Here is a 24382-nt window from a genome sequence, read left to right on the forward strand (position 1 = left end):
ATTTATCTAGTGGTTTCTTTATCTGGTGGAATCCATGGAAAGTTTTTTGGTTTTTTTGCAGTGCTTATATGTAGCTGGTCTGAAACTTCCTTATGCATTTATTATGAGGCCCAAGGGTGAATAATTTAGGGTGTCTGTTTTCTATGTGGATTCTGTGTGTCTGTACGGTTTCCAGATTTTACCATTCTGGATTGCTACATTTTGTTCCTTTTCACTTGGACTATGTTCTTTCCAGGTCTCTTCAATTATTTCCACTAACATCAGATTTTATGAAGGAAAAAACTAACCTTTTTCTACTATAGCCCCAGTCAGGTTATGTGTACTGTTTCTTTAAATTGGTAGCAGGAAACCAGACCACAGAGAGACTTTTTGGGAAAATCTCTAGCCCTGAAGTTCTACAGTGAAGCAAAGAGAAACAGAATACCTTTAGGGGTAATACAGTTGTGTCCTTATTTTCATAAAGTTCCTGGTTCAGTGTTAGAAGAAAGGGACTACTGTGATTCTTTCATTGTCACATGAGCAATGATTTACTCTTCTGCAGCATGTTGTGGTATATGTAGCACAGACTGGCCTCAAGCAGATATCAGACAGTATTTTAAAATAGAGATTTCCTTCATTTTCTTGTTAGTTTATGGCAATCAATGTCACACCATTGCTCTTACATTTTTTGTCTTGTTCATTGGCATATTATTTTCCTGTTATATATTTAAGGGTTGTCTTGCTGTTGTTTTTAGCACTCTGTGCAGGACTTTAGGGTTGAAATGGAAACCTTTTCAGGTCCGGCTGTTGTCTGTGTCTGTGCATCTTTGTGTGTAGGATGTTACATGTATATGGGAGGGAATCCAGGTGCTGCTGTACTTGTGCAGTATGTGTGCACCCCTGAGTGCGTGTGAAATTTGTCTCTCTGTATGTTTGATTATGTCTCTGTATGCATGTCCTAGAGAACTTAATAGGGATTTATACAATAGGGTTCTGTAGAAATGAACCAGGATTTTATAAAAATTATTCTAAATCCATATAGAATTTAATAGAGAATGATGATATCCTTGCCAGAGAATGTTTAAACTATCCTATAGAATTGAATAGTGACTTTTATCCCTGTTATAGGATTCTGTAGACTGGCTTAGAAATTCTACAGAGAGAATATTATTCTCTGCTCACTCTGTAGGACTTTCCATAAGCATATGTGCAGGGTGTCAGTATATGTCTGACTCTGTGTGTGTGTGTGTGTGTGTGTGTCTGTCTGTATAGGGTATTCCCCTTTGTCTTTGAGCAGTTGGGAGTGTGCATTTATATGTATACGTACATCTATATGAGTTGGGTACACATATATGACTTTGTATGTGCAATGTGCATGTTTATGGGTCACTGTCTGTGTATCTCTGCTCTATCTGTGAGTGTAGGATGTATGTAGTGTATATGTTGTGTGCCTCTGTCTGGGTGCATGCATAGCGTACATATTTGTGCCCTCTCCCTGTGTGTGTCCATGCCTGTGTGTGTGTGTGTGCATACACTTCTGTACATATTTGTGTAGATTGTGTATATGCCTGACTGTGTGTCTTTATATGTATCTGTCCGTGCCTTAATGGAGAAGACATATAGAATGTAACAGGAATTAAACCAATAGAGATACTTAACAAGATTCTACAGAAATTACTCTGAAAAGCTACAGGATTTAATAAAGAAATCTGTGTAGTTTTCTTAACCATTCTGTAGAGTTCTATAGCAGTGTTATCATTCTCTCAACTTCTATAGGACTTTTTTATACTGGTATGATCTGTGTCTGTGTTCATATGTTGGGCATGTTGATGTCTCTGTATATTTTTGTGTCTCTTGATGTATGTATAGACTGTATGTTTGTGGATGTGTGCCTATGTATGTCTGGGTGTGTGTGTGTCTTTGTGGACAGTTGGCATACAAGTGCCTGTGTGTGTGTCTTTGTATGTAGGATGGGTGAGCCAGATATTTAAAGGTAGTAAGGTGCCAAGCTGCATCTTTGGGCATCTAAATACCTTTAAAAATCTGGCCCTGTATATGTGTACTGCATGTTTACCCCTGTCTCTGTGGGTGTGCGCGCACACACATGATTCTCTGTGGCTAGGGTGTGGAACGTATGTGTTGTCTGTGTGTGTCTGAATCACTCCATGTGTCTCTGTGGGTGTGTGCATGCACACATCTCGGCGGTGGGGGTGGAGGGTGCGTGTGTTTCGCAGCGAATCCCGCTGGCCAGGGTGTGTGTGAGAGCGTATCTGCATGTCCGTGGGTGTGAAATCCCCCCCCGGCCCCCCCCCCAGCCTTCCAGACCCTGGCCCCAGTTTGCTTCCATCTCCTTGTTTGGAGGCAGCTTAGCCAGCAGGACCCAGGGCAGGCTCCAGCCCAGCCCCAGCCCCTGATTGGGTCTCCTCCCTGTCACAGAGACCCAAGCTGGAGATAATAATAATATATATATAAAAAACCCAGCAAGAAAGAACCAACCACCCCCTCCTCCCAGGCCTCCCTCCCATTGGCTGCCCTTCCCTTTGTGTGCCAGGCAGCTGCAGTCCCAGCTCCACATTTGAATGTATATAGGGGATTGGAAGGGACCATTTCCATGGGCCATCTGTCTCCCAGCCAGCAGCAGCCCCGCTCCCACCTCCACCCAGGAGCAGCACAACAAAGGGACCGCAGCCGCGGCAGCAGGCAGGCAGGATGGTTTTAGTGCACGTCGGCTATCTTGTGCTTCCAGTGTTCGGCTCTGTACGAAACAGAGGTATCGCTTTATCCTTCGGGGCTTATTCGCGGTGGCGGGGTGTGTGTGTGTGTGTGTGTGTGGTTTAAAGGCACGATCCTTTGGTTTCTCTGGAGGGTTCCCCCCTCCCCAGCCCCCCCACCCACTCCTGGCTCCTCGTTGTCTCTCTGTCTTGCGGATCAGATGCAGGAGGGTGGGGGGGGGGGGGGGGGAAGGAAAAAGAAAATCCAGCAACCGAGCTGGTGGGATGACTTCAAGATTCTTCTCTTTTTGGGGTTCGGGGAGCCTCCTTCCTTTAAATCGGATCGTCTGCCCCCTGCTTTCCACCTGACAAATCGAGCTCTCGGGTGGGAAGCCAAGCCCAGACCTGCCTCGCTCTATGCCCAGATGGGGTAGGGGGGGCTTAAAAAAAAAAAGGTATTTCTTTTTGATTTTGTGCATTCAGTAGGTAGCGATTTTATTTTGTGTTCTTGGCGTGTGTGTGCCCTGTTTACCCATTGATCTGTGCTTTTATTATTATTTATTTCCAAGCCGAGGTCTCTCCATAGCTTATCTCCACCCTCCCCCCACTCTCTTGGGACCGAGAGCATGTTCACCCTCTCTTAACCTTTCTTTTTTGTCCCTTGCTGTTTCTTCTGTAATGGACTAAAATAGCTTTGGAATTAGCCTACCGTTTTTAGGGGGCCCTTTATTTCTTTTTCTTGTTGGACATTCCCCCTCCCCGCTTCCCATCTCCTGTAATTTGTCCTCTTCTCTTTGGGGATTCGAATGTAATGTTGGCTCTGGAGAGCAGCACATCAGTCCGCAGCTCCATGGTGCTCTTATTGCTCAGAGATTTTTCAGAAAAAGCAACGTGATGATGACTTTTCACAGAGATTTAATATGGGATGTGTATGGCCCTTGCATATTTTTTCCACCTCCCCTCCTTCCCATCCACCCCACATTCTGCTACAGACAATGGACTTGGACCTTCCCCCACCCCCTTTCTCCCTCATTCCTTCCATTTTCTTTCTATCAAAATCAGGATGCATTTAGAGTCATTATTATTTCTCAATCAGCCCCTCTCTCTCTCTCTCTCTCTCTCCCCCCTCCTTACATTTCTTTCCCTGGAAATGTTCCCCCAGCCTGACCTCCCACCCCTTTTGGCCTATTGTTGGTCAAGTCCCTATAGTTTTATTTATATATAAAATAAATTTCCTCGTAAAGATGATGCACTGCTGTAATTACCATTGAGATCTTGGTCACTGGGGACCCAATAAAAGATGGGTTAAAATCTAGCACAATTAGACTCAGTCCAGATTCTGATCTCAGTTTACATTGCTATAAATCCAGAGTAACTCCACTGCACGGATGGCTTCAGATGCACTGATTTACCCCCAGTGTGACTGAGATCAGAATCTGGTCTTTCCTTTCTTGCTGTTGCCCAACCACTTTAAATTTTATTTCCCTTTACTGTATGTGTACATATGACCCAGGTTGAACATAGTGGCATTGTTAACTGCAGTCTCTATTGTGATGATGGGATGATGACATTTTGCATTTATCAAATCTTTATTTTTTTTTCTTCATTGTGTAGCACAGTGAATGGTCAACTTGCTGCTGTGTGCTGTAGCCCTCTGCCTCTGCATTTAGCTGTATTGTGACACCCCTCTCTTAACCATTTCCTGTATCCATCCGAGGAAGGCATTGATATTTAAGCTGCAGTATCCCCTCTCTATGGGCTGTCTGTCAATTTCAAAAAGGCTTAGATTGATGAGATTTCTCCCTAACACTAATTTTTCCCCTCTCCCTCTCATCTGTGCAATTATTCTTATTATTTGAGAATGTCTAGGATTTTTTTATTATATACTAGGCATGCATTAAAAATAATTCAGACTGATGTTAAGCCCCAAAGTATAATTATCCTGATTAAATCATTATCATCACTAATTACACTGATTTTTAATACCATTGCTGGATGCAATTTAATGTTTTCAATTTCAAATTAGTTTTAGTGGGAGGGGAGGGGTTGTCTGCTTCTCTCCCCTAAATTTACATTTCATTTTGGGTTCTTTCATTTTACTTAAAACCGAACATACCCACAGAGAAACTGTAAATTGAGATTTGATCCATAAAAATGAACCATAAAAGACCCTGTGACAGAGGATACTAATGCTTAAACCTGAAGTCCTAAACCACAATTTTCTTGTAAAACTATTAGACAGACTGTAAGCTTAAATCTGCTCTTTTTAATTTCATTGTAGTAGCATAGAAAACAGGCCATTTCAGAATAGCTGTAGATAATAACAGCCATTTTTGTATCTTCATCTTGTTTAGCTAAGTACATTGCACTGTAAATTCCTGTTAAGTGGATTCATTTTGCTTTAGTTGGTGGATGCAGGATCTTGTGGGCTTGTTTCTAGTTATTTAGACAACCATTGGTTTGCCATCTAGAACGCCTTTATGACTAAACAAATTACAGTCAATCATAGGCAAAAATAATAATAATAAAATCTGCAATTAAATTAGCCTCACATTTAAAAAAAGGCTTTGAAAAATAGTTGGAGAATAAGATCCATGAATAAATGGGGACACTAAGCATATGAACATCTGAATAGTCCTCCACCCTGCATATTAACAAGGATTATTCAAAGACTTTGTAATACAAAGGGGTACTGCATCTTTGTACATTATATATCACACACACTCTTGGCCAAAATTACACCACTTTCAACAGCTGGCCTCCATCTGTTTCTTTGAAAGCTGAAACATCCAGTATATACAACTGCCTGTTACAGAAATGATCCAAACACTTTATTTAGTGTATATAAATTGGACACAAACATTTGATCCATTAATACTGCTCCAAAGAAGCATATTAAATGGCAATTTTGATTAAATTATTTTTTTTAAAAGGAGAGACTACTGGCAAAATGGTTTTCCATTAAACAGGGATAACATTTTCTGCTGTGCTAAATTACTTCCTGTTCTTATTTTGTGGGTAATTTTCTGTATCAAATATCCTTTGGTTGTGTATCTTCACCTTTTTTCTTGTACTAAAACTAAAGCATGGTCTGTATTTTTTTACATTACCTAGTTTCTGATGTAAATCTCTCTGTAGAGACATACCCTGCTGAAATGTAATGTGCTGTAGCCTATACATCTGCTCATTGTACGCTGCTTTTGTTCTGTTGCCCTTCCATAGCATGGTGGGCCTTGCCTTTTTGTATTGTGTGCATGATGACATTGTTACACACAATTCCACTAATACTAATATACAATCTCTCAATAAAGAAACTAGTTTTCCTATATTAACCTAGTGTGCTTTTTCTATTGCTGTTTTCCCATTTATTGTCGTATCCTGCTGTTTAGATTTTTTCCTTGCTTTCCCCATTGTAAGATTTGAGTGAATGAATTTCAGTACCACAGATATGGGGGTCTTTAATATTTCGATCCCATATCTATATTCAGCATTAGTCTGTGTATATCTACTGTACAGATACACATCCTATATTATCACTGTGCCTGTGTATAGTTCTGTTTTACTTTAGAATGGCAAAAAATAAGTGTATAAACACACCCACACTCATTAATTATCAGAAGAGATTAAGGAGCCTGCTATTACTGCCTTCTGATGACAAGGTTACACATTGGTCATGAGTAATGAGAGGTGCAATGCCCCAAGATGGATGAGGGAAAAAGACATTTTTATATGGCTGGCTTTATTAGCAAGAAGTAAATGAGTCTGAAAAAATATTTCCCCCCTCCTTTTTATAACCCTGCCCTTCTGAATATAACTATCCTGCCCACCATTTGGTAGGAGAGGAGTCCTTAGTGCCTAGATACTATGATGACTGGCACACTATAAATACCTTAGATAGACAGCTGGGGAGCTAGAGTAGTAAATGTGTCCAAGATGCTAAGGTTATAACTACACTTCCTGCTTGCACTATAGTGTGAAAACTTGAGGTCCACTCTTTTGAATATCTGATTTGATTAACAAGTTAAATATTGACATAGAAACTCAAGTAAGTAAACATGCACTTTAAAATTATATGTAAGCACACAGAAAATTTGAATTCGCTCTGCACCTTAGCCAGTAGGGGAGTTTACTGCAGATGCTATGAAATAATAATGCAGATCACCCATCTTTGGTATCTCACCAGAACCCATTAAGAGGACTGTTTCCCAGACTTGCAGGAGGGCATTATTACATAATACATTTAAAATTGATTACATGGTGGTATTTAGGTGCCACTACAAGAGACTAAGTAGAGTCAGGGCTTCCAAAAACACTTTTTTGCACTAATTGCATTTCAAAAGAAGATGGAGAAATGAAGGGTCGGGTTATTTTCCTGTAAAGTAGAGCAAAAATTCAGCAGTTGACTGTTCCACCTATCAAAATTTCAGTGCACGACAAGTAATCTTACGTTTGTCCTGTAGAAAAAGGCATGTTAGAAACAAATGAAATCAAGTGATTAAAGGAACCCACACTACCTAAATGGTCGTCATTTGAAGAGACTCATCATTTTGCAAGGCAGTGCTTTTTCACTTTCTCCTTGCTGTATCCTGAGTTTTTTCCTCCTCCATATTCCTTTTCCATGTATCTTAGTAATTATTTGGCCATCATGTCCCTCCTGTATGACCACACACAATATATTTCTCTGCTCCCCCTTCTGGATGTGCTGTATGCTTTGGCCCTTTGTTCTCTGCTCGAGCCTATTCCAGATTTGAAAGCTTAGCTGTTTTGCTGTGACACATGTACACGGACACATATGTAAGCAGGGAGCCTGTGCTTTTTTTAAGCTTGCATGAAGGGAGACATGCATGCCTGTTTGGGGCTGATCATTCTATTACATGATTTTTTTTTTTTTCCCCACACAGTACAATGCAATTTTGTTCATGGTTTCAGAAAGTAAAAAATCCAACCTACCAACCAACCCCCTCACTCCAAATCCTACATTTCCAACCCTTGCTAACCTGAAATATGCAAGCAGCTGTCCCTTTGTTACAGATAGTGGTTTCATCATACCAAGCCACCAGTTCTTATTTTGCAAATTAGGCTAATATAGATCAATATTGTTTGATACATTTTGAGGATAGTTTAGTAATCTAATAATACAGAAAGCTTCTGGATTAATGGGAACTCATGCTAAGCAATTTATCATCTGCATCATGTTTTGACCTATCTTGTTAGAACACGCATTCTTATGAGAGACAATATTTCTGCTTTCCCCCAACACTGTACTAGCAAGCAGCCACAAGGCTTCCATGGTTCATAATTCATCGAATGCATCCACAGTTTAATAATTAATACCTTTGACACTAATTCAGAAAAGACATCTGGACACGAGAGAGCCATCTTTTTCATTTCAGTAGCCCAGATTGGGAACATTGGAGGCAAGCAAAGTGCTATTGTTGCTGTGGGTTTGGAAAGACTCACAAGGGTTTCTTGAAAGTGTATATTTCTCTCAGACACCCCCATGCATTAATGGGGTGTTTTTAAATAACATCCTTGTATAAGAGGGGGAATGATTATCCTGACCATGGACGCAACTGGGCCAGATTCTTAGGTATGCTAAGGTGCCTTTACACTGCTCTGGCAGCTTTAGAAGGGATTGAAATAGTTTACACACACTTTAAGCCCCTTTATGCTGCCAGAGAAGTTTCAATAAGAACCAGGCCCATCGGACCCCATCTCCTGAACCAAGCTGAGATTCTTGTCTCATTATAATCTGTACCGGGTTTTTTTATTTTATTTCAGAAATAAACATACTGGGCCAAATTCTACTCTCATTTGCTGTGGCATAAATCTGGAACAGCTCCAGCAAAGTTTAATGAAGTAACTCTGGATTTACACTGGTAAGAGCAGAATTGGGCCCACGTATGTGTAATGTTTAAAAACTAATGAACCCACTTCCAAATTAAAAAGCAAAAGAAACCAAAGTATAAATGGACTTGTGAGAGGCATGCAGTTAAAAATCCAACCCACGGCCTAATCAACCGTGAGTCAAGTGATTAGGGTTCAATCCTGCCAGGTGCTGCTGTGCAGAGTAACTCCTGGAGGCTGCTGAGTGCGCTGTGTGTGGATTTCCAGAGAACTGTGGATCCTCACAACCTCTGAAACCAGGCCTCGTTGATTTAGGTTCCTAATGGTAGATTTAGCTGCCTAAAATTTTTAAGGCACTAAATTTGAAGATGATAGGCTTAGTGGCTATGAAACTTAAAACCCCACAGCAAGCAGGCCAAGATTATAGCAGTAAACACAACTCCTTAATAAGTATTGGTTCTTGTAATGTTAAAAAAGCCCAATGCATTGCACCAAACATATCACTTAGCTGCACAATCTGCCTATGTGCATAAGACTCTCTCAGTGCTTGTGTGGCCCCTGTCAGCGTGGTGTTACTCTGGCTAGCTGCATACTAGTTGACTACAGCATTCAGCTCTCTCCACAGCAAATCAAGGCCTGAATCCTGCTCTGTCTGAATCCTCAATTGCCCTAGTGAATGAATAGCATCATCAGGAGATTTTTGTCCATTTCAGCAATTTTTGGGGTGTCAGTCCTCTGCTGCACATAGGGTAAAATGTAAGACAAAAGGAGTCAGTGGGAGTAAATGACCCCCTCTCTCAAACGCCTCATGTATCTCACATGAAAACATTCCCTGTAATGCCATGAAGAACATGCAAAATGTTAAAGGCCAACTCATTCCTCCTTCATTTTGATGGAAAGAGTGGAAAGCCCCCCACCGCAGCTAAATGCTGTTACAGTGAGTCAACCCACCACAATTGTCACCCACTTCTGCACCAGCCCTTCCAGGCCAACTCTGTGTGTTCACGGCTCTGTGATTTCAGGGGATGTGGGGAGCCAGGAGTAAGAGCATCTGCACAGCGCCACTCTCCTCCACAATCAGCTTTTTCCTCAGTCCAAAATAATGTTGATCCTGCTACCTTATCTTGCACAGACTCTCATTCCATGTTGTCAGCACCTCCTCCCCAAGGAGTTTTGGCTTAGTCATAGCCAGGGACTCAATGGAACATAGCTCCTGAGGGAGTTAGGGGGCCCAGGGATCAGCAGAGAGGGACTAGGCCTCAGTGCACATTCCCTGGCCCTCTGTAGATCTCAGAGCATCCAGGGGGTGGGAGGACCACACCCCCAGAACACACAGGATGCTGAGTTTCCCACCTAATTTTGACCTGAGGTTTGTTCTGTGGTAGGGAAAGATCTAGGCCTAAATGTAGAGCACAGAGCCGTATGGATGTCTGACAAGCCTCACTCCACTTACATGTATATTCTGGGGACAGCTCCTTGACCAGGCACATCCACCAAATTCACGTTGTGTTATTCGTATGAACAAGGCAGCAGTTTTACCATGCCTTTGTCGTGGCCTCTATCAAAAAATATGTTTACAGTGTTTTCTTCTGATGCCTGATGGGACCTGTCCCAGCAAACTAGTTTTACATGTCTAGATCCTCCATCCACAGTCAGTGGGAGCAAGGGCTGCTCAGCGCTTTCGAAAACCAGGCCATAAATCCTTACCATTCCTGCTAACTAAACACATCCCAACTCCAGGAAACCCTCAGCTCTGGTTTCAGTCACCCTGGTTAAAGCAACCCCCCTGACTTGAAGGATCTAGTCTGTCCTCAGCTATGCATGTCCTTGGGGTAGTTGTGTGTGTATATATGAGGGCTGAATTAGGTTTATGTGACTTCAGTGTGGGGTGGCACCTGCAAAATTGGGATGAGAATCTGATCCAGCATCTTGTGGGGAAGATAGTCCTTCAGGCAGGAGGAAATAAGCTAGAGCCTGCTTCATGTGATTGCTAAGAGATACACCTGCTATCCCATGTATGCAACTGAGGCTTGCCAGTCTTCCTCCCAAAGATCAATTGTTTCTGAAATTGCACTAAATGGGTCTCCACAAGGGAAGTGCCGACTCTGGGGATGCCCCAGGTGTCTGCAGATGCTTTGCCAAAAAAATGGCTAAGAAACTAAACTGACCTTTGGATACCAAGTCTGATCATGTTGACTCCAGTGGAGTTACTCCTGTGAGTAAGAGCAGAATCAGGCCCTATTGGCTAATTCCTGTGCTCTGTACTCAGTCCTCCATAGTCTGGTTAAACCCCCATTATAGTCAATAGACCCAATTTCTCTCTTTGCCATGGCTGCTTTGTGCGGCGCTGTGGATGTAACGGATCCCTAAAGAATAGGGGCTTAACTGGCCTAAGGAAGATCCCTACCGTAGGGTGAGGCTTTGGTGGTGTTCAGCTGGTGTCTAGGAGGAAAAAGGCTGCAGCTGTGCTTATCAAGTGGCTCTAATTTACAGAGAGGACAGGGCAGCTGCAAAGCCAGCCCAGAACTGGGAGAGTGCAAAGGTAGCTTAAAGCCATCTTTCCAGTCCTCCCAATTGCCCGTGCTGTGCTGGGCACTCCTTGGTTGCTGTTGCAGACCCAGGCCACTGTCAGTGGTCATTTTGCTCCAATAAGGATGACAAGATTGGGCTTGATATAATAAACGTAATGGAGCGGTAATAGGTGATGTCTCATAAGGATGCTGCTTAATTTAGATTTACCTTTGCTCACATAGCCAGTTTACTGTGACTCCAGGAATCAGAGTGCAATTACTGGGATTCTTGACCTTTGCAACACTCTCCAAGCATTATTCCTGCTATTCCCAGTCTTCTCTGGGCTGGGCTGTATGTGGAGGAAGCAGTGTGGTCATGAAGGCTACACGCACCAGCTTCTGGTCTCAGTTACCTCCAGTGACTCACTAATATGAATGGCGCCACTCTGGGTTTAGACTGACTGCCCAGTCCTGGGGTCCTTCCTTAAGCGATTGGAGTTCTTTCATTTGGTCTGATCGCCCGTCATGAAAGATGGATCACTTTCTTGAACTAGCAGGACCCATCTAGGCTGTAGTGGGCTCCAACAGTTTACCATTCTCATGCCCCTTTTGGGAATGTGTCCTCTGAACCAATTGCCATTTGCTGGGGAGATTTTGCTTAAAGGCTAAGAGCCAGTTTATTAAGCAAGGTTTTCCAAAACAGCTAAGTACACATTTTACCGAGTCACTGTGCACAGTTTAATAAGGGCCATAATTCAAGGATCCATCCTATATACACGTTAAAGGACAGTGATTGGTGTTCTAATAACCCTCTGAGCAGTTGAAACTGCCCTAAAATCATCCCTTCTAAGCTGTCTGATGGCTTCCAGTTTGCTTCTTTAATAATACGGAGTGTGTATCCATATAGATAGAGAGGCTATAGCATTAATAACAGGTGCCAAACAAGCAGCCTGAAGAATTCTGCAGGACATGTACAGCATAGGGTACAGTAGAACAATGGGCTAACCTGCTAATGCAGAGGGATGACCTCTAAGGGCCGAAGGAGTAATTTAGGGCACATCTACAAAGCAAAAAAAGACCCACGGCAGAGAGACTCAGAGGCTGGGTCAAGTGACTCAGGTTTGCGGGGCCTGTGCTATGGGGCTCAAAATAGCAGTGTATACATTTGGGCTCAGGCTCTGAAACTTAGGAGGCGAGTGGGTCTCACAACCCAGCCTGAGCAGGAACATCTGTAGGACAAGCCTGAGTCAGTTGACCCAGGCTCTGAGACTACCTGCCCTAGCCAGGATTGTTTTGTTTTGCAGTGTAGACATATCTGAGTCCTCATCTCATCTCTGACCTTTGTGCTTTGACTGCCATTTGTCAGGGTGGAGTGTGTGCTCTGGAGGCAAGGAACTGGAAGGAAACCAACTAACTCATTACCCATAGGCCACCAAACAGCCATCAGATGATAGTAACAGCTTTTGATTAATAATGACCCGGGCTAGATTCTAAGTCTCTAACAGGTGACCTGGACAAGAAAGACTCTGTATCTCATTACCAATTCCATGTGCCATCCGGCTCCCTACAGAGTTACATTTTCTTTTATTCCAAACAGATCAGTTCAAAGCGTTCCCGAAAGGATTATGAAATTCACTTTGCAGTTCATGCTGTTCAGATCTTAAAGTATTGCCTTCCCAACTGCTGTGTTCAAGCATTCTCTAGAGAAATCTTGCTCTGGATGGGGAGAATGCGGACTTCTGCCCTCCCATACTTTTCCAGACCTGTTGCCTTGTCATTCTGGCTTCCTCTATTTGAACAAGCTATTAGGGGATATTGCATTTAAACATCCATCCCAGAGCAGTATGCATTTATAGTCCATCCTGTTATGTGGGGCTTTGGTACTGAATATGGATGGCTAGTAAAATAATTGAAAGTAGAAGGTTCCTTTTTTCCCGGGGGACTTTTAAACGGGCCAGACACTATGCTTAGGCAGCAGTGGAAAAGAAATCCCCTTCTCATTTGGGAAAAAGAAAAGGAGTACTTGTGGCACCTTAGAGACTAACGAATTTATTTGAGCATGAGCTTTCGTGAGCTACAGCTCTAAGTAGGAGAATACCACTAGAAATATGTGAACAGCAAGCCATGATGTATGAAGCGCTGTAGCCCAGTCTATGTCTGGGGATTTGCTGCAGAGTCTCACAGTCTGATCACTCCAGAAATATTAATGTCCACAGATTCATTCATCAGCACCCTAAAGTTTGCTGCTTAAATAATCAAGACTCTGTTTATTTCTTAGCCATTATTTTTTGTTTGGTGTCAAAGGTGAATTTAGCACTGAGATGGCTTGACGAGCATGCCTAATGAAGCCCTCAGTTTATCCACACAACAAGTACAGCATGAGATTCCCCCTTCCCTTTCCTACCAATGAACTTTACACTGACCTGGCGGGGCAAGAGAAGAGTTCTGTTTCCAAACCCATTCAGTCCTGGGCTTTTCTTCTGAGACTGCCAACAGAATGCACACAAAGGTGGTGGTGGGTTTTGTGCATTGTGGACACTTATCCAACCGAACAAGACCCACCCACTCACCTTCTATAGGGCACCAAACAGCCATCAATAGGAATGACTCTGTGATGACTGTCTAAGCTGGCTTTAACCCAGCAACTTAGAAGTGAAAAGCTCTGAATGGCTTTACCAGATCCCTGAGCCAACCATTCCTGATTGCTTTATCAGTATTGATCTGCGCTTCATTAGTCAGTCCAACAGTCAAACGTTCTCTGTACTCTGAAGCTTTTCTAATTTAATTTTAAAATAATTTCCTTATCTTCTCTGGAAAGCAAAACATTTCCTCTATTTTCTTAGAGGGTTCCTGCGCATGTGCCAATAGCTTCTTGTCCTCTCCAAAGTACTCCAGTGAGCCGGGGATGCTAAACGTAGTTGGCAGACTATATGGGATTCCGGGAGTTCACAATGCGACCTACGGTCACCTCTCCCAGGCACAGCCCATGGAGACTACAAGTCCCAGGATGCCATTCTCCCAATCGATCCCAGTGGAGGTTGCTCATACAGAGATGGAGCATACTGGGACCTGCAGTCCTCACAGACTTCTAAGACTATGCTCAGCATGAGTGCAGAGCTGCTACCCTGCTCCATTTCTGCACGTTCGGTGCTACCTGCCGTCTCTTAGTAAGTTGCAAAGGAAGCCATAAGCCGGGCTAAGGTTGGATGTCGCTGATGTAAAATTCTTACAATACTTGCTCTTATACAGGAAGGCCCTGTGCACCTTCTGTCTGACAGTACTAAATATCCCCAGTCATGGCCCTTGCATGAATCAGGGATATTTAATCAGACCACTGGCCATGTCCTGTGACTTTGCTAATGCTCTCAGTGATAGTTGCCTCCCTTGCCAGCTTGTAGGACTACAGGTAACAGCAACACAAGTAATTGCCAACTCTTCTGCTTTTAGTGGGAGTCTCACAGTATTTTGGTGTTTTCCATAATGCCCCACTCCTGGGGTCAGGTGATTGGGTGAGAATCACAGTTCTCCCTTCAGTAAAACTACATTTCTAGCCCTCAGGGTTGTGGAGACAAACTTGAAAACATGACCCAAGTGCTCCCTAAAGCCTCAAAAACTGGAAGGCAAATGAAAAGAACCCACAGTTTATCACTTTATTGTTAAAAAATCTCATGATCTTTAAGCCAATCTCAGACTTTTTTGGGGGGAGGGCTGACTCATGAATGTGTGGGGTTGGCCATACTGAGGCTAGGTTGAAAGCCTCCAAACAGTGGGAATCAGACTATGAGTTTCTCTAACCCTGCTGGTAGACACATGGGTAAGGCACAGGGGTCTAGCTGTGAGTTTTCTCCTCCTGTCTCTCAGAGGGTACGCGTGGGGAGAGGCAGGCATGAGTCGCCTCCCCCTCAGCTGCTGCCCTCACTCCACCCCCCATTATCGGCAGGCATGGGTTGCCTCTGCTCTCGCTGGTTCTCTTCCTGGGACAAACGATTGTTCTGCGTTTTGCAGAGCTTGCATGAGACATGGACCTTCCCCCTGCCCCCCAGAGCAGTGTGGTTCAAAGCAGCCTCTAGCTTTGTGCGTGCTTAACTGCTTGCTCTGCGCCCTCTCACATGGGAGACACCAATTTAATTCCCACTCATGGTAGTCTGCTCCTTGATCTTCTAAGAGGGAGGCAAAGCACTCAGGTCCTTCCCCTCCAACACAGACAAACACAATCACTTCTGAGCCTTGTCAGTGTTAGCTACAGAGCTCTTTATCATGACATGGATTCCAATTCCGCAGTGAAACCAACCAGGCTCTGCCTAGAGCAGGAGCTTCCAGAATTGGAGTTATGCTGGGGACAGGCAGAAACAAATCACCATTCCCCAGAATCACCTAGCCCCAGATCCACAAAGGGATTTAGACATTGCAACGCTCAGCCTTGCCATGCCTAACTTTTAGGCACCCAGCCATCCAGTGGAATCCACAAACTCTGAGATAGGCACCCAAGCTCCCTATACAATACACGGGGAGAGACAGACAGATCCTGAAAATGGGATCCATAAAGCCAGCACAATAGGCAGGGAGTTGGCTTAGCAGGTGCCAAAGAGGGGGTGTATCCTAAGCCCTCCCCTCTCAGAGCTTAGGGGGATCTGGACTCTCCCCTGGAGTCAGACATTTATGCTTTCATTTGCAAGAACAGCATTGGAACACCTGTAACAGTCGGATGGGTGGGGAGGAAAAAAACCCCCTCCCTAATAACCTTTAGCCTGGTGGTTAGGGCACCCACCCAGGGGGAGGGCAATACTGGTTCAACTGCCCATAGTGCTTGAGGAGAAGAGCTTTGAACATAGGTTCCCTACCTCTTAGCTGAATACTAACCACTGCACTATGGGATACTCTGATATGGGGCCACTGCCCAACTGCCACTGGCAAAACCCTTAGGCCCTTCTGTCTGACCCCGGTGACGCTCTTCAGTGGTCACATGACCTTTCGCCCAGCATGCCTTTCTGGGTGCTGGCCCTTTAAACTTTGCAGACAGCTGCAGCGCTAACATGGCCATTTGGTTGCCTGCTGTGGAGCTCGCTATCTCAGCCGGTAAGTGTTCCCACCTCCTGTCACGTTCTCCCTTCCTTACGCCTAGGGACGTAACACGTTCTCACATGAATGGTGTGTAGTCGTTAGCCTTCACCTGCTGGAGTGATTAGTTCTGTAGTGCTAATTGTTTCATGTTATGTTTCCAATATACCAAGAACTATATCCCACCCACCTAAGAGAACTTTTATTTTGGATTAAAAGGAAACAGCAGCAAGAAAGAACAAAAGTAAAGACTTCAGGAGAGAGCACAGTGTGTGTGCCTCTCTGGTTACAGGCTGCAGCCATGCTGAGACCAGACGACATTCAAGGGGCAGTGCACAGAAAACCAGACACCGCAGTTTGAAGCTGCATATTTACGTAGTTGTGAATGGTTTTGCATTTCACTCACTGTTCCATAGTTCACTCATTGCAGTCCCACTAACCTACTTGTGCAATATGGGCCCGATTCTTCACTGCACTCTTCTGCAGCCATTTACGCCTGTGGCAAATGAGTCTGATATGCTACCCCTGGGGAATGTGAGTGGAGAACTCTCATTTGGTAGTGTTTAATGCCCACTTGGCACAGGTGTAAATAAGTACACAAGGTGAAAGATAGTGGAGAATCAATCCCTTTCTTTTTAAGGCCTGATCCTTCCCAGAAATCCTTTAGGGTGTGAGTGGCTGCATGTATTTAATGCTAGTTTTAAGTCTATCCTGTATGTTACAGCAGGTAGCTATGATACAAATTCATACAGACGTGAGGATGGGTCATGGAATGGACAGCATTGGATGTGGTGGGAAGGCAGTCTAATATAGCTACCCTCCCAAGAAAAACCCACCATGCTGAATCTCGGAACACAGGTCAATAGACTTGGGCTTGCAGGGCTCAGGCTGCGTGGCAAAAAATAACAGTGTAGCTGTTCCCACTCAGGCTAGAGCCTGGCCTCTGAAACTGGGCAAAGGGGGATGGTCATGGCGGTCAGGCTTGAGCCTGAGTGGGAATGTTTACACTGCTGTTTTGAGCCCTGCAGCCCGAGCCCCGTGAGCCTGAGTCAAGTGACCCGGGCTCTGAGACTCAGTGCTGCAGGTTTGTCTTTGCAGCATAGACACCTCCCACAGTAACCTGTCGCAGTTCTTTATGAGGTTATAAACTCCATCCGCATAATGACTGGAAACGACAAGGGTGTGTTTCATGCATGCATTCTCTTAGTTCTGAAAAGGCACTGCCAATGTCAGCTGTGAAGCAGCCCAAAGGGCATGAAAATGCAGATGATAGGAAATGGAAAGTCATGGGGCCCAAGTGCCACGGCAGGGGAGGTCAATGTTTTTGTCAATGATCTGGGAGAAAATATAAAATGATTGCCGATCAAGTTTGCAGGTGAGACAAAGATTGGCCAGCAGGTGAATAATGATGAGGCCATGTCACTGGCCCATACGGGTCTGGATCAAGCTGTGTGACACTGCCCAACCCCACCTCCAGCACCAAACCCCACCCCTGCAGTGTCACACTGCTCAACCATGCCCCCTCTTCCCCCCCCCAAAGTGTGATACCAGACAAGTTAGAGGTAATCAAACATTATGTGTTTTAATACAACTAAATGCAAAGTCGCACTTCAGAATTGTGGAAAGGCAATGACTCTGAAAAGGACTCAGGAGTCAAGTAGATACGAGCTCCCAGTGGATTATGGTTAAAAGCACTAATGCAATCCTTAGATATATAAATGGAATGTCAAGCAGGATTAGGGATGTGGTATTCCCCATGTATGTGGCATTGGTGAGACAGTTATTGGAACACTGTGTCCAGTTCCAATGCCTAATTTTAAAAAGGATGTTGAAAAGCCAGTGGGTTTAGAGAAGGTTACAAGAAATTTTCAGTGTCAGGAAAAGCCCCCTTACAATGGGAGACTTAAGGAACTCAATCTATTTAGTTTATTGAAAAGAAGGTTAAGAGGTGATTTGATCATGGTCTGTAAGTACCTACTCAGGACGATGGTTTCTGATACCATCACTCTCTTCAATCTAGCAGAGAAAGACTGAACAAGAGCCAGTGGATGAGAGCTGAAGCTAGAAAAATTCCAACTGGATATGAGGTGCAAAATGTTAACAGTGGGGGTAATTAAGCATTGGGACAGCTGCCCAAGCTGTGAAGTGGATTCTTCATCACTTGCAGTCTTTAAATCAGTAGCGGATGGCTTTCTAAAAGGTATTCTCTAGTTCAACCACAAATGAAGGGCTTGATGCAGGAATTCCTGGGAGAAATTCTATGGCCTGTAGAAAGAAAAGGAATACTTGTGGCACCTTAGAGACTAACCAATTTATTTGAGCATAAGCTTTCGTGAGCTACAGCTCACTTCAGGAAGTCAAATTGAATTATCATAATGGTTCTTTCTCTCCTTAATATGTATGGAAATTGTTTTAGGAAAGAATAACAAAGCTAGCGTACAAGGATCTATCCTTGAGAAGGCACCCAAATGGGGGAGAGAGATGGATTGCTGACTGCAGAGATCCATCCTGTAATTAAGCCATGGAATGACCCCTGCCAGAAGTACATTAACAATCAGTACTGGGTAGGGGAATCTAAAGGGTACTCTACCAGTCAGTCTGTCTGAAGCAGCACTTAGTGGTCTGAGCATGGAACGGACAGCCAAGAACTCGTGACTTCCCGTATTACTTCTGCCACTGACTTGCTCTGTGGCCTTGGGCAAATCACTTGAGCTCAATATTCAAAATACCAACGCTAAAATTTGCATGGACAGTGCCTAGGGTGTGTGCGAATCAGGGGTTTATGCACATACTTCTATATCTGTGCATACACATCTCAGACTTCTTGTGCATGCTCATTAGGGGGGTTGAGCATGTGGAAACTGGACACGCACAGAAGTGTGTGGGCACTTTAACAAGGGCACTTTTGAAAATGTTGGGCCTTAACCTCTCTGCCCATTTCTCCTCGTGTAAAATGGGGAGAATGATCCTTCCTTTCCCATCAGCCGAGTTGTTCTGAGGATTGGCTCATGCTCATGCAACGCTTGCAGGAGCCAAATGTTGTTGTCGTTGTCATCACGCTGTCTGGAGTGGTTCACCCCCGTGAGTGCCAACCTCAGGGCAGACTGTCATAAAGCAGGGCCGACACCCCGACCTGGCGGTATGTTCTACCACTAGATCTCACCAAACCATTAACAGATGTGAACTCCTGAGGCACCATAACAGTCTGACCATGGAGTCACTGACAGTCCCCCTGGGCACTCCAGGGTATGTTGACACCCGGGCAAGCTGGATTTAGTCATAGTTGGTTGCCATACACCAAAGATCACAAAAGATTCAGGTTGCTCCTGGTTCCAAGAAACCAGTTACTTATTTCAAGTCAATTTGTGCCTTAGATCTCACACCAAGGACAACGCTTGTAGTCAATCCTATAGGATAACAAAGGATTTATTAACCAGGAAAAAGAAATGAGAGAGTTATTTACAGGTTAAAGGAGGCAACATATATACACAAATGAGTTACAGTCTATGTTTCTGAAGGTGACAGAGTTGTAAGCACTGACGGTTAGGGCTGACCTTGGGAATCTCTGCTTCTGTTTCCTAGCTCCAGCCCTGTGAGAGTCCAAATAGCAAAAGAGAGAGAAATTTTCTTGTGTTTCTGTTTTATCCCCTTCTTCCAGCATTCAAGCTGATGGGATGCACTTTCTTGCACGTAGCATCTTCATGGGTGTGAGAGGGCTATTAACCAAGTCTTTGTATCGGTGATGTTCCACAATGGCCCATTAGTTTTGATAGTCCTTCTTGATGGTCGGTGGGTGGAGCCTTCCTCTTGACTGGGTTCACAGCTGGCATTTTTACAGTTACAAAGGAAAACGTACATATTACCTTATAGCCCGGGATACAGACATTACAAGTGAAATCAATGCCTGCAGCAACTTACAAGCATTCCGTAGAGTCGAAACACTAAACACACTCTTACAGGTCTAGCACCTGTCTTGAACAATACGAACATACCGGTGAGCTAAGTTCCCTGTAAGCTGTGTGGCCGCGCAGCAGCCCCACGCAGGCACTTAGGGAACCCGCCCAGGGACCTGCCGCAGCCAGGGGAGGGGTGCCCCTTCCCCAGCCCTCACCTAGCCCGGCCCCCAACCTGCCGCGGGAGGGGCGCCCCTCCTCCGGCCACAGCTCACCCTGCAGGCCCGACCTGCTGCGGCCAGAGCGGCACAGACCCAGCAGTGGCCAGAGAGGACCCAGGCGCGGCCCCAAGCGTAGCCAGGACGGTGTGGCCTGGGCCGGCCCCAGGCAAGGCCGGCACGGCCCGGCCTAGCCCCGGAGTGGCCCAGACCCAGCCGCAGCTGGGGTGGCGGAGAGCGGCCTAGACCCAGGCACAGCCCGGGTGGCAGCCCAGACCTGCTGAGGCTGGGGGAGGGGTGCTTATCCTGCAGCCCCAGCCCCAGAGCTCCCACGGCAGGGATAGGCACCTCTCCCCCCAGCCCAGGAGCTGCTGCTGGGAGAGAGCACTGGGGGGAGTCCTCTCTCCCCGCCGTAGCCCTGGAGCACCCTCCTGCACCCCAAACCCCTCATCCCCGGCCCCACCCCAGAGCCCACACCCCCAGCCGGGTCCCTCACCTCCTGCACCCCAACCCTCTGCCCCAGCCCTGAGCCCCTCATCCCTGGCTCCATCCCAGAGCCCACACCCCCAGCTGGAGCCCTCACCCCCGGCACCCAATCCTTGGCCCCAGCCCTGAGCGCCTCATCCCCGGCCCCACCCCAGAGCCCTCACACCCTGCACCCCAACCCTCTGCCCCAGCCCTGAGTCCCTTATCCCCGGCCCCACCCCAGAGCCCACACCCCCAGCCGAAGCCTTCACACCCCTGTGCCCCAAACCTCTGCCCCAGCCCTGAGCCCCCTCCCACAAGAATTCCTCGGCCCCACCCCATGTGCAGAATGAATTTTGTTATGTGCACCAATATGAAGGTCATGTGTCACACATCACCTCCATATCGGTGCACATAAAAAAATTAATTCCACACATGGGTGGGAAAAATTAGAGGGAACACTGCAGGTGAGCTGGTCTGGTTTCCAGCTATTAATTTATCAGTGCTCAGCTGATGCCTACAATCTTGGCAAGAGTTGGTTTGTCAGTGTCATAGTTGCATTAACCAATGTAATGGCAACACACTGTCCTCCTTCTTCTCCGTTACATCCAGGCCTGGGCACCAGGGAACATAAGCTACACGTTATGTGGAATTTTAGTTAGTCCAGAATAGTGAGTAGATGGCCTGGTGCAACCACATCCTCACTTCATCCACTGCAGCTTAACTGGTTGTAAGTTGTTCAGGCCCTGTACAAAGTCAGACTGGTGGGACAATGCACTCTTTTGGGGAGTGATTTCGAAAGCACACGAATGTGTTGCACATTAATTGGTCCGTATAGACCAGTGGTTCCCAAACTTTAACAACCTGTGAATCCCTTTCACTAAAATGTCAACCCCTTTTTGAACCCCTTCCTAAAAATGAATATTTCCAGGGATTTTCTCCTTTACCTGAGTATAAATTATAAAAGCAGTGATCTTGGAAATGTAAAATTTGTTTTTATGACATGCTTATTACACACTATTTATTATTAATTATTATTTATCATGACAGTATGTTTATTACATTATGAAAACGGCAACACTCTTCCAAGATCTCACTTTCGTAGCTTGTATCACTTTGAATAAGCCTGTTATCAGAGAAGGCTCCTAGGTTTCATCAAGGAGTATCAGATGTGAAACAGCAGGAAGGTATTTAAGAAACCACTCAGAGAGTTCCTCCTACACACGCATTCGGGTCTTGAGCAGTCCAGGCAAACGACACACGTTGCAACAAAACTTAAACTTGTTCTTCATGATAATTTTAAAAACAACACTAGCTGCCTATTTAATTTTAAAAACAGCAAAAAATATCCACCTCCCTTTCCATTTCTTATAAGGAGTCTTGAAGTTTAAATCTCCTCAGGGTGATAGATATGCTGGCTTTGATCTGCTTAGCTCTTGGAAGTCCAGCGGCTCTGGGCTGCAAGCCCTGTGCTGCCCGGGGTCCCTAGGGACAGCTCTGTCCGCCATTAGGGAATTTTTTCCTGAGAACCCCCTGTAACATTTTGCGAACCCCCAGGGGTTCACGAACTGCAGTTTGGGAACCACTGATATAGACCCAGCTGGTGTGCTTTAACGTAGTGCTGTTTGGAACAGGGTTTCAACAGACTGGCAGGGTCAACACGGGTCAATGAATGCGTAACACATTAGCACACTTTAGAAATCACAACCCTGAAGAGCGCATTACCCCACCGTGTAGACAAGCCAGAAGAGTTGATTTTCATTCTGCTGACCTTGTTTTTGCCATACAAAAAGAGCTGAACGACTGCCTGTGCTTCAAGACATAGGCAAAGCTTAAATCTGTGCACCACAGACCTCTGAGACCATAGAGAGGATGATTCAGCAGTTAAGATACTAGCTAGAGACTGTAGTTCAATTCCTTGCTCTGCCACAGACTTTGTGTTTGACCCCGGGCCAGTCACATAGTCTCTCTGTTCCTCATGTGTAAACTGGGGAGAATAGTACTTTACCTCACAGGGGCGTTGTGAGGATAAATACACAAAGGATTATGTAGTGCTATGGTAATTCCCATAGATAGGTAGTTTGGATTTAATTAGAGATGGGCCTGAACTGTAAAAATCCGATCTGAATTCAAATTGTACCAGGTCTGTCTCTAGTCTCACCGAGGCAGTTCTATCCAGAATTACATCTCTGCCAATCCTGTTGACTTTGACAAAGGGCTGTATTCTGTCCCTCCTTACAGCACCCATGCAGAGCTACTCCACTGAAGTCAAGATCAAGAGAGTTACTCTGGATTTACACCCATGTCACTAGGAGCAGAATTTGTACCTGGCATTTCTTCCTCCTCATGCAGTGCTGATTAAGAAGCCATTTTTGGCAGTCAAAACAACTGTAATGGGGGCCTACCCTGTGAAGCAGAGCTACACAATCCTAAACAGAATGGCCCGGATTTGCAAAATGACGCACGCATTTTGTGCATATGCATTGTATAATGTGGGCCCCTCTACTCAGGATGAATATAAAGCCATTTAGCCATTCTGAAGGCCCCTGTGAGAGGGAGAGTGGGAGGCAAAATGAGAGCATTTCTGTTGATAAGAACTGGCAGCCCTACAGGAATCAAGTTCATTAGACTCTCGTCTGGAAAGGCCATTTGACTATTCACTCAAATGCACTGCTGATTTGATGAGCTGAGGCATCTGTTTTGGTTGGGATGGATTTTGACAAACGGCTTCCTTACGTACCTAACACACAAGCTCCTTCTATCAGCTTCCTAAGGAAATCCAGGGTTTCATTGATCTCCTCTACGCAAATAGCCTTGACCTTTCCGACTGGGGATTTCCTGATCTTCGAGAGGCAAAATGCCACCAACCTTGGGTCACGATTTTCTAGCCGGGTGCACCTTCGAATTTTGTTGCTGCTGCTAGGGAGCTCTCCGTTAGTGGATCGTGATTTCCTTTGTGGGCCATTAACTTCAATGAAGCAGTGAGCAGTTGCTCTTTTCCCTCTGAGGGCCCAGGGGATACCACCGAGGTGTCACAACATTATTAAGTGTTTTAGATTTTTGGGTTTTTTTGTTTGTTTTCACTTTGGACTGAATTATAGGGCAAGTAAATACATCCTGAAAGAAAAAAGCTGAGCAGTGGATATTCTTAGCACCTGGATTTTCAAGGGGCCTCAATTCATACTCCACACTTGCACCCACCATTGCTTTCAGGCACAATTTGGTTCCAACTTGTGCAGGCACCGCTGATGGCATTTAGGCCTGTTTTGAGGGTATAGGAAGGTATTCAAGGGGCCAGATTATGCCTGAGCCCTTTGCAAAGGCACAAGGGAAGGGAAAAGGGCAAGGATTTGGAAAAAAATGACCGTTCTTGAGCTCCGCTGAGCACAAGGTCTTGCTTTTTTGCTGGTACCTGTAAAGCTAGCTGTAGCAAAAGGGCTGGGGAGATCTAGGAAGGAGGTGGGGGTCATGGCTTTGGGACTGGCCAATAGAACTGGCCATGCGGAGAGCAGAGGGCATGCTGCAACCTCTAATAAGAGTATCTTCACTGCAGAGTTAGCCCAGGTGATCAGCACCTTGTCTGAGAACCCAGGTTAGCTTAGCCCAGGTGTGAGCGGCCACATTGCACAGCTTTACCCAAGCTGGTGTCTTCACTGGTGCTGTGCACCCTCTGGGTGTGTTGCGAGGACTCTGGGGGCACA

At 45.2% G+C, this 24382-nt stretch overlaps 1 protein-coding gene across 1 annotated transcript in view; it reads left to right on the forward strand.

Annotated features, from left to right (window-relative positions):
- Nucleotides 1-2320: 2320 nt before the first annotated feature.
- Nucleotides 2321-24382, forward strand: part of ARK2C (arkadia (RNF111) C-terminal like ring finger ubiquitin ligase 2C) — a 119567-nt gene continuing 97505 nt past the window's right edge. The window contains exon 1 of the mRNA XM_048850920.2: nucleotides 2321-2749. Coding sequence (XP_048706877.1) covers nucleotides 2689-2749 — 61 coding nt within the window. The 5' untranslated portion in view covers nucleotides 2321-2688. The remainder of the gene's footprint in view (nucleotides 2750-24382) is intronic.

The sequence above is a fragment of the Caretta caretta genome, chromosome 5 (assembly GCF_965140235.1).
Source record: "Caretta caretta isolate rCarCar2 chromosome 5, rCarCar1.hap1, whole genome shotgun sequence".
Taxonomy (NCBI): domain Eukaryota; kingdom Metazoa; phylum Chordata; order Testudines; family Cheloniidae; genus Caretta; species Caretta caretta.